We start from the raw sequence: 15,984 nt of genomic DNA, 5'->3' as shown, positions 1-15,984 counted from the left end.
AAAATCCCTTTTTTCCCCCCCCCCCCCCCCAGTTATTAGTTGAAGCTGTCATAAAAATAATTTAATATGCAATAATAGGATTTTATATATGTTACATACCCATTATACGTATGTGCGGCTATGCCTACTTAGCATCCTGTAGGCAGAGGAAGCTTACGCTTCTGCCTCCGCTGATTTCCCTGGAGCCCTCAGCTGAGGATGAAGAGGAGGTGTCTTTGATACTTTTTTATGCCCAGATAACACTAGTCATCTCGTACCTAGGAATTTCACTGTAGGAGGGAGGGAAATGGGAGGAATATGTGTGAAGACACATATTGCACTGAAGAAAAAAAGGACTGAAAATAGAAACAACAGTAAGACTGCAAAGCAAATATCTCAGGAGCCCAACTAAAATTTGCCCGGCTGGGCTATGAGTCAGTATATCTTGGTGCCTGGTAGTAAACAGCTTGAGCTGCGTCTCCCTTAATTTATGGATTATTACTATTTACGTAAGCATATTTTGTCAAAGCTGTGGGACAGCCTCTCTCTCACTTTCCTTGTCACCTGTCTCAGCACAGCAGAAGCATTTCCTACTCCACACGACAGGCTGCAGTTCTGTCTCACATGTCAGAAAAGAAGAAACTTGAACCACACAATAGAAAATATATATCAACAGGCCCAGAGCTTCCTAAATTCCACCCACGTGATGCTTCTAGCATAGGCCTTCAGATGTACCTTGCCCGTACAGATTGGTAGCCTCAAGGACGTAAGTCAAATTAGGCTGTCGGAATTATAGCCAGGAGCATTCTTCCCCACTTGGAGAATCAGCCTACACATCCTTTTTATTGCTTCAGGTGTCTTTTTACTGTACTGTTTTGCCGGTATTCCTCTCGCCCCTGTCCACCTGTGCCTCTGCCAAGAAAGCAGCCTAGTGCAGGTTTGGTTGTGTCTCCAAGCTCTGATATGCAACGTCTGAGGATATGCTGTCTGCACACCCAGGTACTCCAGGACCTTGTGCTAATCACGGGCTCGTCTGCCCTGGACAAGGTAAAACTCAGGCACATAGGCATCTGTGACCACTTGGTCCCTTCTCCCCTGTTACTCAGAATGAAAAGTCCTACATCAGAATATTGTACTTAAACCTCACACCTACACCCACTGAATGAAACTGGAGTTTTGTTACTACATCTGTATTGCTAAATAGGTTGGGGACACGGAGCAAGGTTTAATGCTGGACCACCGACTCTCCATAATGCTAAACTGCCAGCAAGCTTTTTTTAGCATACTTCTGGCCAAGGCCAGCTAGCATCTCCACAGCAATGCCTAGGCACCAGGAGAACACCTAGCTACCTAGCACACACCAAGGACTGCTTCCAGTAAGAAGCTGGATTTGGGTCTCTTCCTCCTGTGCAGTCTTCCTACACTATCCCAACAGGCTCTACAGCCTCAAAGCCCTCCTCCTTGTCCTTCTGCCATGTCCCAAGGCATGTAACACACCTTCAAGTTTCATATTATACAAACAGTTTTATGGGCCACAACAGAGTTTTCATATCAGATATTTTGAAATAAAAAAGACACAAAAATTACAACAAAGTGTTACAGCCACAGTGTAGTACATAACAGCCTCAAGGAGACCCACAGCACGAGCGCCACGTAAGGTAGATGTGACCCGTCTAGCAACTTGGCTTCAGGGCCAGAAAACAGTCCCCAGCCCAGTGCTGTTTTGTGTTATAGACAGGGCCTACATGGCTGACACCCAGGGCTGGAGGGTGGGGAGGAATCAGATGCATTTTTACTCTCTGTGCCTTCAAGTGAGGCAGGGCCTCCCATAACCCTGATATGGCAGATGAAATGGCTCTGGTGAAAAGCAGCTGATGCACATTCACGCTGGCTGTCATGACCCAAAAATGAACAAGCAGTTTCTTCAAGGGGGGGCTTTCTTCTACTTGGACAGACCACATTTCCTGAATACCGAAGGAAGAGTGGTGACAACAGAAGTCAGGAGGGAGGAGAGCATGGGAAGAGCGGGCCATTTGTCCTCCCTGCCACAGAGCCAGTTAGGCCTCTGCAAGCAGCTGTGCCAGTTTCTGACCACTGTCAATATGTCAATATCACAAGCCTACTTTGGGTTCATGTACGCACCTCCCAGGCATGTAACTGTGGGCAATTCTCCATTGGTATTGACAGCCGGTGCACTCAACAGCAACACGCAGGGAGTACCCAACACATTTCCCTTCCCACCAGCCCCCTGCGGCAGTGTCATATTGGACATCGCTCAAATGGAAAGGTTAAAAGAAACCTTGTTGAAATGAGATGAGAAAGGATTGACTTTATGTTTAGACAGTGCCCGGGGCTGCAGTGGGATGGGTTTTGGGGGATGGAGTGCAGAAAGTGTGGCTGAAACCGCGTCTCCTCTTCCTCCTGTTGGCAGAACAGCGTGAGGCTATTGGCTTGGTGTTGGCATTTGACCTTGCTTTTCCTTGTCTGGTTGGGAGACCCCCCCAAGTTTGGAGCGTCTGTACATGGAATATGAAGAGGATGATGATATTTCCTTTGCAAAATGGATGAGCAGCTTCTGGGGCCACAACTTGATCGATGAGAATGAGAAAGAGGGTAGAGGCCACAAGAAACGTCAGACACGACCCTTTAGTGAAAGGAGAGCCTCCCTTCCGGTAAGAGCTGCGTGCAGTTTTCTCTGTGTGTGTGTGTGTGGTTTATGTATAAATACAAGTACCATCCCCAGGGGCATGGCCCTAGAGATGTATGAGGATGAGTACGGTACACCTCGCCACATAAGTTCAGTTCCTACTGGCAGCAGCTAGTTGCCTTTTTGAACTTAGCCGCCTGCCAGCGCCAGGCCTCCAGTGCCTTTGGAATACAAGAAAACTGGCAAACTCCAAGATAAGTGATGACAGGACCAGAAATGTAGGGAGAAGGGTGTAATAACTGCCTAACTATGTATTACAATGTTGTTCTGTCTGCTCAGCACATCCTAGCAGAGATCAAAATATTTTGGCAATGGGCACACATATACATTGTCATTAATGAGTCTGTTCTCATGTGTAAAACTACATAACCCCATATGTATTCATAGGGCTTGGACCTAATTCTGCAACTATACTGTCTCCAGGAAGTTGTATGCTTTACTCCCTGGGATTTAGCCGTTTGCACGTGTAACTTCTAAATTAAGCTGGACAACGCAGTCCCTCCTGGTTTAAAACATCCGACTCTGAAAATAAGGACGCAACACCTGACAAAGCTTATTATACTGTGAAGTAAGATTTTAAGGCAGAAGTACATTCTTTATTCTTAAACAAACAAAATAGTTGGGAAAGGGGCAGGGTTCACATGCAGAAGCAGGTTTTTAAGGCAGCTTACAACTGTCTAACTGATTATCAAAATGAAGTTAAACTCAAAACAGCTGTTCATAGTCTGCTCTTTACTTGAAGACTGTTGCTTTTATTTCAGCTGTAGAAAAATGCTTAGGTGGTCCAAACCTGTCTCTTTTTTTTCCAACTACATCAGTTGGCTTACCAAAGATACTATGTTTCCTTACAAACCATTTTTCTGTTATATCCTTTGATCATTATGGCTGCAACAAAGCAAATGCTATTATATTGGGGAGAAACAGCTAATATTTTCCAAACTTTTTTTTCTGCCATGCTCTATTTTCACCTTGCAAGTTCTCCTCCACTGAAGCTGCCATGTTCTAAGCTGTGGGATGTTTTGTTTTCAAAAAATTTGGCTAAGAAAAACCAAACAGACCAAAACCACCTTCCCCCTCTTTGAATTCATGGGCGGGCTGGAGAGGAAACCTTCATTCATTAGTTTTGAACTGATCAGCCACATTTGTTATATACAGTTATATTTCACCTTGGTCACAGATTGCAAGACAGACTCTGAGCTAGAGCTTTTCTGATGCATTCCATTAGAATGCCTGAAAACAGAACATTTATTAATGTGGGGGTTTTTTAAAATTAGTTTTACAGTATTTTAATTTTGTCTTTCAGAGGTCTACACATATCTGATTTCTTTAGGCCCCAATCCAGACTGAAATGCAAGAATGTACTTTAAATCACTTTTCATTCAGCAAGCTGCTGAACACATCTTCATGTGTATTTGTGTGTGTACACATATATTTCATTTGAAGCATGTTCTTATATTGTTTGTTCAAAAGGTATTCAAATACTTAGCTAATAGCTGTACAAATTCTTTGCTATAGTTGCATTCCTGAATCCATACATAGAACTTGGATTAAGTTAGCTGTCGGAAAGAGAAGACTGTGACTTTTGACATTACTGTTCAACGAGTTAAAGTTATCCTGTACACTTAATTATGTATGGCCTTTACATTAATGCTCCACACAAATTTGTCTTGCTCCAGTAGTATTGTACAAGAAATATAAATTTCAACTGCTTTATTTTTCAGTGCCACAAATTGACTGGAGGAATAAGCGGGGAAGATTTGTTTGGGGATTTTATGATTCAGGGATGAATTTTAAGATGAAACTTTTTCATTTGGAAATCTCTGACTAGTTGGTAGTGAAGAGCACTAAAACGTGTTGTCTTAAACCAAATCTAGAAGTTAAGCAAATGGGCACTAATAATTCCTTAGAAATACCTTCAGAAAGAGCACCTCCTTGTTGAGAGCAACAATTTGCTGTTGCACCTGGAGCTGTGTTTTTTACACAGTTATTACAAATGATAAGTACTGTAAGATTCAAAACACTTATCAGTGTTAGTTAAATATTTTCTTCATTTTACCAGAACGGTGCTATTAATCGGGAGGAATAATAACTGAGATTAGACTGTATCTCTTCTGTAAGTTAACACCTCGGCAGCAGATCACAGTGTGCCCTTTCTTCTGGCTCAACATTGTAAATGGATATAACTCCACTGTCTGGGTGAAAATCAGGTCAGCAGGTTCCGACTGACACAGCTGTTGGCAAAAGTTCCTTGTGCAGATACAATGGTACTGCCAAAACAGCACTGCCAGCACACTTTGTCTCCTATCTAGGGCTGGTATATGGTGCATCAGCAATAGGGCAATCCTGCCCACATGAACTGCATCTGCACCAGGAGTGTTTTGGTATTACACAGCAAAATGCTAGCAGTATAGCACAAAAGGTGGTTTTGCATAGCGCTGGAAATTGTATCTTGGTCTTTGTAGTTTTTCCGGTGCTGTAGAAAGACATTCAAGCCACTGCTCTCATCTCCATGACAATGGTAAACTGTGACATCCTATCATGGTAGAGCCCCCCAAAATACGGATAAAGCTTTGTAGAATAACTCACAGACTAACAACAACATTTTTTTCCCCAATATCTTAGTATACCTCACAAACAATACTGACATGAGCTTCGCAAAATGCTTTTGCTATTGTCATTCCCATTTTGCAGAGGGGAACACAAATTATATTCATCCTTCACTGGGTCACTGGCAAGACAGGCTAAAACTTGCAACTCCACTCCCCTGAAAAGCATCAGAGTTGTATATGTTGCTGTGGGCCAACACTGAATGTGAAAACTGCCTGGGGAGAAATAAGTCATCTGTTTCCGTCTCGTTTAGTTAGCTTGTTCCCCTGGCAAACTTCAGACACGTTAAATGTGATACCCTTTTTGAAGCCTCCAGCTACAACTTTACTTGACACATTCTAGTTATCCTCCATCATTTTGGTTCAGGTTAGTTTCTTACCTCCCAGGCATTTTGTTGCAGAGAAAAGATAGGAGGCAAAGGAGCACTGATAAGAGTTTTACAACCCTATAAACATATCCACCTTCAAGTAGACATTGCTGCTCACAGGAGAAAATCTAGTAAGAAACAGCTGAGAGTGGGAGCAGAACAACTGACTGCTGTTGAAATTGCTAACAATTTAAAGTCAGACTGAACATCTACCACAATATTGTTACTATGGATCAGTTGGCCTTAGGCCAAAACATTTTTAAGGAATATATACTTGGCTATAAGCTTCTCGGAAGGAAAAGAAGCTGCGGGACAGCATCTGAATGTCAGATGTTCCAAAATATCCCTAAAGTACTGGGGTCACTGTGTAAACTTCAGCAAACGCTGAAAACTCGTGCTGACACGCTGAAGATTAATTTTCTTACTGACAGCTGTGCAAGCCCTCTGATCAAGCCCAAAAGATGGAAGCAATTATCTTGTCTCCAACAGAAACTGAGAAAGTGAATAGGCAAATTATATTGACATCAATTTCGCAAAGTATTTTTGTTTGTGTACTTTTTGTGTGGTTTAGATGGGCAATTAGCAAAAGATTAGCTGTTGTGTAAATAGATACACTGAGCATGACTGGCCTTTACACAAAGGCTCAAGCAGAAAAAGGGAGGAGTAAAGGGAGTGAGAAACAACCCCTGAGAGCATGCTTGGTGCTTCTGGCTTTCCCAGCACTGGCAAAAATTCCCCATTTTGATAGAAGGGAGCATTTATCATTCTTCCTTCCCGTGCCTCTTCCCTTGTTTCACCTCCTCCCCACTTCTCCAGTTTAAGCACTGCTCAAGGTCGGATCCTGGGAGCCGGAGACCAAGGGGCATTCGCTAAAGAGGCACCAGATGTAGGCACGAGGCCGCTGCTGGGGCAAGGACAGGAGCAGGTACTGGGGCCGTGCTCAGAGACCTTTGGCAAGGGATGACAGCACCGGTGGGTGGACACTGGAGTTGCGCAGATAGAGAGGCAATCTCTGTGGCCACCAGCTTCTGAGACTTCAGGAGGGGAAGCATAAATTAAAGCGGTCTTCAGCCGTTCTTACTTACAATGTTACCAAGCAATCAATATGGCACCAAACACATGTATTAAATGCATGTGTTAAATCCAAGAAATAGGAAGAAAGCCACATGGATTCTATCTAAAGTCAATGCCAGATCTGCTTCATCACTGAGCTTCGTTTTATGACTCTTTCAGTTCTCCACAGAATCAATCTTAAATAAAAGAAGACTAATGTACTGTGCCAGTTATAAGCCATGAAATATTCGTGCTTGAGCAGTTGTGTTAAGGCTCTTGTCCTCTGTATAAGACAGCAGCATACTGATGTGTATGAGCATACTGTCCTCCTAGCCACAGTGGTAAGCATCATGGAAAGGCACTGTGAGAGGAGGCACAGTCACAGTAATAAGGTTGCATAGATATGTATGTGTAGCTTTACCTTTAGTCCACTGAGTCAGATACGCATTTCAGAGGAAGGCCTGTCCCTTTTCTGGACTGTTGCTGCCATGTCAGTATGCGAACCGCAGTCTTTTTGTTAAGGGCTTAACTATAATTCTATCTGTGAAGGGAAATTAAAAAGCAATGTCTTAGTAAAATAAAACATTTACAAACACTGCAAAACAGGATTGATAGAATGCCATCCCCCGTTTCAGCTGTCCTCCTGTTTTTTTGCCCAAACCCTCTAAAAACAAATAACAGTGATTTTTAGTGTGAGACAATTTTTATTTCCAGGAAACAATATATGGTGTTGCTATTAAAATGACACAGAAGACGTAGCTTGTTGCGCTTGACGTGGCATGCGTACTCCTGTCCCTCAAACGCAATGTGATTGCTTTGATGCTTTCTAAAATAACAATACAATATGACCTTACAGAAATTACAGCTGTATTGATTGGTTTGAAACCAAAGTAAAAATAGTACGGCAGAAATCATTACCACTACTCTCAGAGGCAGTCCATAATACTAGTTACTGAACTAAGCTTATGTCTGGAAAAGAAATGGAACCAGTACCTTAAGATCTGAAAACACTTTGGTATTAGGTGCTTGTCAGGTGTGAGATTTATTATTTTTAGCACCCCTCATCAAGCCTGTCTAATGTGATATAGTCACATCCATATGGATGCACAGCCTCACTATTCAGAGAAAGGCTGCATAGGTCCCTGTTCTGCTGATATACTTATAATAGCACCTGGGCCAGAGTAAATGGAAATGAATACAGGAGACGTTTCAGGTCCCTTGCAGTCCAAGGTTTGTAGTTTGATGTGGCCACTCTACCAAGTTGGTTTAGCTTTCCACTGTTTGTTAAAAAAACAAAACAAACAGCCCCCCACCCCCCCAACCAAACCCTACTCTGAGTGTAGGGTTTTCTCCTGAGTTTTTTTAGAAACCATTTCAGGATCTGTGGGATAGACCTTCAGTTGCTACAAACAGTCACAACTCCCTCAAGGCCAGCAGAGCTTCTCAGGGTTACTCAGGAGCTGAAGACTTAGCATCAGGCTTATAAAAATGTATACACATTCAAACACGTATGAAGCAGCTGAGTGCCTGGAGTGCTCTAACCTGATACCCACGGGGGTCTCATTTTCAGTACCTGCCATCTCTCTCTCACTATTTTCACTGCCTGCATCAGCTACTTACCCTGAAAAAAGCATCAGCGCCTGGCTCTGTGTGGTGGCCTTCTCACCCATCTCTCCTACAGGTCTGTTTCTAAAATCACCAATACAAGACTCCACAGGACACAGCTGTTCTGTATCAGCTTAATCTCCTTTACAGACATTCAATTAAACACAGCTGATACAGATCAATAGCTTTTATCTGCATATCAGGCCTGGGAAAATTGAACCACACAGAAGCTAAACAACTGCCTACTCCCTCCCCACTTTAGCCCTACAAATGTAATTGTAGGAAGCCTGTTTCCTACTATGTCTCTGGTAGGGATGTGTCCCTCAATGCCCTGAAAGTGCTCCCTCCTCAGTTCAGGACAAACATGCCCAAGAAACCAGCAGAAAATTGAGACCTGGACAATAGAGCATCTTGTCTGCATGTAGGCCGTGCTGAAAATTTGACACAACTGGGCTAGAAATGGTTGCTGTCACACTCTAAGGAACTCAAACATCTGATAAGACCTGGAGCACCTCTGGGTCAAACCTTCTATCTGGGTCATCTGGCCAGAAAGGCTGGGTCTTTTTTTTTTTTTTTTTTTGAGGGTCCTGCCTAGAACCTGCCACCAGATGTGAAGCCTGAGTTTTTGAGGTTATGGAGGGTCCCAGTTCCTTTTAGTGTCAGTGGGCACTAAGAGGACCCAGCACACTTTACATTTGAAACGCTCATTTGGGTGTCAAAACTTAGCTACTCAAAAACAGGAATAAAAGCAAATTCTGCTGCTGTCTCTGGAAAGCAAGCTCTTGACAGTGTGATTTTCCTGCACAGAAAAGGAAAGATACAGGAGTCTGGGCAAGGTCCTTCATTCTGCACCATTGTTCAGAGAGTGCTCTGTGGCAGCAAGAATCTACCTTGTGTCCTCTGCTTTAATATTCAATACTCAACAAAAACCTCTTGTTTTTCAGGCCAGGCTTTCCTCCCTCCATACAGCTCGACTTCATGCTTCTACCAAAGGCTCATCTTCAGGCCATCTTAAGGGCTCCAAGGAATTTCAAGAAGACCAAGATGTCAAATGCCACTGCCACAGGAAGGCAAGCAGAACACCTTCAGCAGACAGCTCATGCCCAGAGACAAGATCAAACTCCATCCAGGAATTTGCAGAGTCCTTTGAAAAGCAGTTGCATCTCAAAAGCAAACGCTCAGTTTCTTTGGTAGGTAACAACCAACTTAAGTTCACTTCAGAAGAAAAAAGACCAACCAACCAACAAGCAGGACAGCTTTATCCCTGGTGTAAATGCTGTGGCTTTGCTAGGGGAAGAGCAGAAATAAACCTGAATTAGAATTTCTCAAATTATGTGGTCCTTACAGTAGTGGAAACAAGGTTAAAGTGATAGTATCATTAGTATGAGAATTCTTCATGTAGTGATACCATCGAGACTTATTCAAAAATGTCTGTCTTCAAAATGAGACACCACACTGGCTGTGGCAATGTTTCCTCTGTCTACAGCTGTGCCAACAAAATGTGACAATATAAAACCAGGTTTGCTTCACTTTTGCCATAAGATCCAGCTCTCTCTCTCACTGCTGCTGATCTGGTTTAACCATATACAGTGTTATCTGTAAGACTGCCAGACACCGTGGTGTTTGAGAGGCTTCTCTTTTACCCCTTGGGACTTCATCCATCTGCTTTCTTCAGTGTCACCACACAGCTGCAGCAGCAGCCATTGCTATAAGTGGCTGAACATATTTTCACTGTAAGGGCATGCAACCAGCAGGGGATTCTCCCCCCATTTCACCCTTCTCCCCATCATTCTGTCCTGAGGCATGAGCATTTTCTGTATGGTTTGTGTTGATGAAGTAGCCAGTAACAACCTTTTATCTATGACACTTTAACACATTTTTATTATTATGATACGTAATATCTGGTGTATTGTACAATGGAAGGAAGGGTAATAAACCCTAACTCACTTTTAAGTGTCAGAAGAGCACTATCATATTCAGTCACCCTATTGAAAAAGCTGTGCTTGAATAATACTTGACATTAGCACCAAATAACAACAGAAGGAAGTATCTTTTTTTTTCAGTTTGTTGACACTGACAGTTTGTATGGAGAAATAATTTTCAGCTGTCTTTGCAGACCTGTGCAGCAACAAGAGAGGAAAAAAAATCTCTTTTCAATAAGCAGCATCATTACATGATCAGTCCCACAAGTATAGTCCTTGCATGCCCAGTCCTCTAAGAATATGCAGAATTATGGTGATGACAACTCTGTTATGCCATTGTTAAGATTTTAAGTGCATTCTCTAATCTTCTTTTTCCCCTTTAGGAACTACTCAGAATTTATTTCATTTGGAACTTCACATTGCCTCATGTGTCAACACTCACCAGTGATTGTCTGGTTTATCATTTATCATTTGTCAAAAGTGCCTACAGCTAGAAAGTCTGTGAGTGTGTAATAATTGTACGATAGGTATAGTGAGCATAATGCACTAAATACGGATTCCGTTCCAGTTAAAATCACAGGTTCTGGTACCCTTCTGTAATCTGCAGTGTGGTGTGTTGGGCTGTATTTTAATCTACCTTTCAAGAAGACCAAATTGTTGTCATTCCTCAGTCACCATTGAAGTCTGGGAGATGTGAAGGACTTGAGAATTGCGAAGAACTGAGCAATAGGTGTTAGAGATCTGAAAGGAAATTTGGGACTGGGCTTAAACTTGTATATCCAAATGGAGCATTTTTTTGCCTTCAGAGCTCTGTGGGTGCAATTCAAACCACCATGACGACACAGGTTAAAAGAATAGCGGGGGAAAGGTAGTCTCATTTCATCTCCTTCCCTGCATATTGCTTTTCTCCTATAAATGTGACTTTGAGGACACTTCATGACCTTCAGCACTTGTTTTCAGTGAGGTCTTTGCAGCTAGCACTGAACAGCCTTCAGGCACATAAAGATGGATCATATGAAAGGACAGAAACATGGGGTCTGGGCTGAAATCTCAGAGCCCCTCCTTTTTTCCCTCCTGTCTGCTCTCCCCCTCAAGTCCTCTGGGCAGATGACCCTCCTACTATACACAGAGTATAATCAAAAGCATGTTGCCTCTTGCTGAGTTTTAGGGTGACTGACTGGGGCCTTGAATTTGAGCCCATCATGTTAAAGCTGATCTTGCTGAGGTAGGTGACCGGAATATTTTATTATACATTACTAGTGAAATAAAATAATGAGATTTTTTTGTTCATGTGGGAGTCACTGTTAATTCCCTGCTATTTTTTTCCTGCCATTTAGCAACCTGAAGGTATGAAGGAGAGAAGAGAAAGAGAAAGATTGCATTTGAGAAAAAGCAAGTCTCACAAGAGAATGGGAGAGAAATCAGAGCCAAGGAGAGAGCAGGAAGAAGATGAAGGTTCAGAAGTTGTACCTGCAAAACACAACGAACAGTTTCCATCACAAGCAAGCATTGAGAAAGGATATTTATGCACAGGCAGCTAGAATGTGTTGAGATAATGAATTTTAACACTCCCCCTGAAGAGCAGAGGGAGCGTTCTTGTTTTGTCTTGACTATAAGAGGCCTGTTAGCTAGAATAAACCCTAACCTGTAAAATAAAAGTAAAATTCAACTGCATCATTGACACCGTGTTACTACCTTCCTGTCTTTACTTTTGCCATTAGGAATGTGACCTTTGTCATAGGAGGAGTGTATCTGTAGCAAGATCCAAGTTAGCAATTAACCACCGTAAGAGGGTTTCAGGAAAGTTTAGCATTGTGGCAGGACAGTGGTGGATGTGTTCATTTAAGAGGAGAGCATATCTGCATTACAGAGCCATGCAAAGTCATCCAAAGCCTTATGTTGTTCTTTTAATTGAAAACAGGCTTATTGGTAGGTTTGGGAAGGAAAAAGTATACATAAACAGCCACCTGCTTCCTGGCCCTGACATTCACTTAGATTTGTCTTGGAAACAGGTATCTTTTTGCTTTGACAATCTTCCGACTCCAAATTTACGGAAGTAATAGAATGGAGGCCCACATCTTTTCTTCTATACCTCCCTATCACTGTACGATATGACTCTTGTTTCTCTGGCATCCCCCAGCCCTCTCCCATGTCCTCCGTCCCACTTCCCCAGTCGCACAACTAGTTCTTTCTCTCTAGTTCTTAACCTCATCATCTTGCTTCTTTTGTGGCCTTCTCCCTCTCCATTTACTACTTTATAGCCCTGCCTCATAGCTACCAACCTCTTTTGCTACATCTCTAGTTTTGCCTCATCAAAATTTGAGCCTTGCTGAAAGGTATAAGGTAAAAACAGATATGTTCTGCCTCTCATACTTCTGTATAACCTCTTCAAGGGGTTGCCACACATTCAGGGTGAGGCATTGCAACCCTTTTCCCTTTTTCCCTTTTCTAGAGCTAGGGCCAAACCAAGGGAATGGGAACTGGCTCTGTCTATGGTGAGCAGGACTTAGGAAAAAATCTCTTCCCTCTGGCTGAAGATCTCTTGAACTCAGATATAAATCTCACCAACTATAAGTAAGATTTCCTTCTATGCAGAGGAAATTCACCTCCACATGTTCATAAATACATACACACTCCCGCACTGCCCCCATGCCCCACTTCTTCAACATGCAAGTCTTCCCCTGCAGAGAAGAGCCCTGCCCTCTTTGGGAATGATTTCCCCAGGCCTAGTGTAGAGAAAGCCTGCTTTGGATAATATGGTTAGAGAAGAGTGAAGACTAATGAAGTCATGCGCAAAAGTCAAAGTCTGCTGTGTATTCTTCCTGTGATTTTCTGTAATTACAAAGATACCATTATTTTACTTTAGAGCCTTAATTTTGAATGTTCAACCTTTTAAAAGCTTAGGGCATCCTTAAAACTTTGTAACACTTACCTCCATTAAAGGATTGTTTTTCTTTTTAAGTAGGGCTTTGGGGGATATATAAGAAAGCAATCAAAACCCTTGCTGATGCTTGTAAATTGCTTCTTGCCTGGTAATATATATTATAAACTAATAAATCTGACTAAAAAATGTTGTTCCTATGCATAGTTCCTGTCCTCCCCGACCCAGATTAATTTTCATGAAGATCTTCTGCCAGCCAAAACTTCCATGCAGATGGCTTTCCTTTTATAGCTTTTTTTCCTTTATATTTTATAGGCTATATATTTATAGCCTTTTTTCCCTCTATATTTTCCTTCCTTAATATGAAGACTGCATTACAATAGACCTGGATAGAAAGGCCAGCTACACCCTGAGTTCCTCAGATAAAACCTCTCACATACATCTTTCCATGTAGCAGCCTGCCCTCGGATCTCATGAGAGCTGAATGCTGTGGCTGCACCAGCTTTGCCTGGATTTCAGAGCTTCAGCCTTCTCCTCCTCCTCCTGTTTTCCAGCCAGGTTATCTCAACAGGCCCAGCTGTTTCCCAGCAGAATTTGCAAAAACCTTGTATTCGTGAGACTAACGTGCTGGTTGTACAACTGATGAAAAGAAAACACCAAAAAGAGCTAAAATAGAAAACCCATGTGTGCCTGGCTTGGACTTGCTGTTTACCATCTCCATCGAAGGGCAGGCAGGGCTCCTGCCACCGAGGCAGCTTAGCAGGTCTGCCTGCAAACACCTCCTGTGTTTATCACTGAACCCCATCTCACAAAAGAAAGAGTCTGTAAGCGTTTAGGTCCTTTCTGAACTGACCCATCAGCCCCGTGGTGTGACTCTGGAAACAGAAGCTTTCAAACAGTGTCCTCAACACTGTCCTCCTTAAATTACTAAAAAAATCTTTACTCAAAGTGTTTTCTCTTGCTTCGTATCGTGCCTGATGGGACCAACAGTCCTTTCCAGTTTAGTCCCATGTAGTCTGATACAACAGTATTGCTTAGAAAGACTGAAACTTGCATGATAGAATGAAATCATGCTCTGCAGAAATTAACAATTGATTCATAAAGAATCGGGCATTTGGGAAGGAAGGTAATCATCCAAAGAGGAATCTGATTGCAATGGCATGGCTGCTATTTCTATTTCCACAGAAAGTGGAATTGGGAAATACAGGTAGTCAGAATGACTCCAGAGGGTTTTCATTTTCACAGTAGGTCACTAGTTCGGTTGTGACTGACATAAAAAATAGTCACTGCCTTGACTCCCATCCCCAATTCCCAGAGCAGCGGGGCGGGCTGTGGGCGTTTTCTGCACACACGCCCATTCCTACCCAAACACTGTTTGTTTTTTCTGCTCTTTCCAAGAGTGGGATGGCTACGAGTCGCATCAGAGTCCAAACCTTGGACACGAAGGAGGTCAGCTAGTGGGAAGCAAAGACAAAGGGCCCAAAAAATATCTTTTCCAAAATGCTCATTAACAGGTAATGTTGAAAACCTGAAATAGTTTTACACCAGAGGGGAGGCAGCAGGCAGCAGAAGCAGGCTGGTGCTCCCGCTGCGGGCTGGCTGTCGAAAGCTGACGTGACTCCCAGGCCCCTGAAGGACATTTTAGACTTGCTGTGGCTCATGGGTGGGACACCACGCTCTGGTAAAACGCTCGTGTCTGTGGATCCTTCCCAGCACTTCAGGCTAACTAGAAAGTGCTCCTGTGGGAAGTCAGGGCATAGGTACATACAAGCATTTCAAGAGCAAGATCCAGTTATACCTCAGTGTTTTCTGAGGGGGCTAAGAAGAGAATGTCAGCTGTGGTTACCTCACCTTTTAGGTGGGCATTCCCAAAGCAAAACATTTATGCTTGCGTGCTTCTGAGGTATTGTTTAATTGCAGTGTGGTTTTGAGGGTGGATTAAATTTGGGGTACTTGTTAACATATCACATGTTAGTGTATAAAATGCCAGACCCCACAAAGGCAAAATGAAGCAATAGCTATATTTAAGTACATGCTCACAACAATCCTTTCTAGGAAAAAAATGGGAAATATTTAAATATAAATAAAACAAAATAACCATGATGTATAATTGAACAAGAATATAATACCCACTAAAAAAGAATCCTAATATTAAATATGAAAAAACGAAAATGTTCATCTGTACTTTTTAGTTCTTTAGCACAAAATAAGGCATTTGGGTAAGCACAGCCCTGGCTCTGAATGCATTCAGTGGACATATGAATAGTATAAAACCACACAGAGATAAAATCAAACCTGATAACAAAAATTATTCACAGAGAAATGAATCATAATCATGGGACCTTGAGTTTATACAGCCATCTGCCAAAACCATTGAAAACAAACAGGCCTTGAAATATGTCCAGAAGGATATTGCAGCCAAAATCTAGTCATTCAGTGAGAGAAGTGAATATTGAAATCCAACAAACTTCATAGATAATGCCCTGCCTGCAGTTGTTGTGCCAGAGCTTTTGGTAACTGTGTATGAACAAATGCTAAAATAAACCCACTCATCATAGAAACCATTGCTTGTAGGGTGATGATTTTCATTTACTCTGTTGTTTTAGATTGGATTGACAAGTGATAGTCTTCCTATTAGGAGGATCCCTCTGAATCCTAGCCCAGTCTCTACTGTACTTTGGAAAAAGATAACTTCTCTCAGCTGTGTCTTGTCTTTGAGGCCAGACAGAAAACAGGAGAAAGACGTGATACGAGGAGCACCAAAGACTAGTATTCCATCATATTTGATGCATTCTTGTCCTTCATATATGTTTGTCAAAATGCTTCAGTTCATGCAATTTCTAAACTGATTGACAAGAGTTTT

General features: G+C 42.4%; 1 protein-coding gene across 1 annotated transcript; it reads left to right on the top strand.

The window, feature by feature from the left end:
• Positions 1 to 2,410: 2,410 nt before the first annotated feature.
• LNP1 (leukemia NUP98 fusion partner 1) lies at positions 2,411 to 11,919 on the top strand. The gene is made up of 3 exons (XM_010567347.1): positions 2,411 to 2,651; positions 9,263 to 9,508; positions 11,578 to 11,919. Exons 1-3 carry the CDS (start codon positions 2,502 to 2,504, stop codon positions 11,779 to 11,781), a joined length of 600 nt encoding a protein of 199 aa, XP_010565649.1. The 5' UTR covers positions 2,411 to 2,501; the 3' UTR covers positions 11,782 to 11,919.
• The last annotated feature ends 4,065 nt before the right edge of the window (positions 11,920 to 15,984 follow it).

The sequence above is a fragment of the Haliaeetus leucocephalus genome, unplaced genomic scaffold (assembly GCF_000737465.1).
Source record: "Haliaeetus leucocephalus isolate CR32 unplaced genomic scaffold, Haliaeetus_leucocephalus-4.0 Scaffold228, whole genome shotgun sequence".
Classification (NCBI taxonomy): Eukaryota; Metazoa; Chordata; class Aves; order Accipitriformes; family Accipitridae; genus Haliaeetus; species Haliaeetus leucocephalus.
This window is presented reverse-complemented; position numbering and strand designations above follow the sequence as displayed.

Coding starts and splice junctions, on each gene's coding strand:
- LNP1 (XM_010567347.1), top strand. CDS start 2,502: ATGGAATATGAAGAGGATGATGATATTTCCTTTGCAAAATGGATGAGC. Junction 2,652..9,262: donor AAAGGAGAGCCTCCCTTCCG/GTAAGAGCTGCG, acceptor CTTGTTTTTCAG/GCCAGGCTTTCCTCCCTCCA. Junction 9,509..11,577: donor GCAAACGCTCAGTTTCTTTG/GTAGGTAACAAC, acceptor CCTGCCATTTAG/CAACCTGAAGGTATGAAGGA.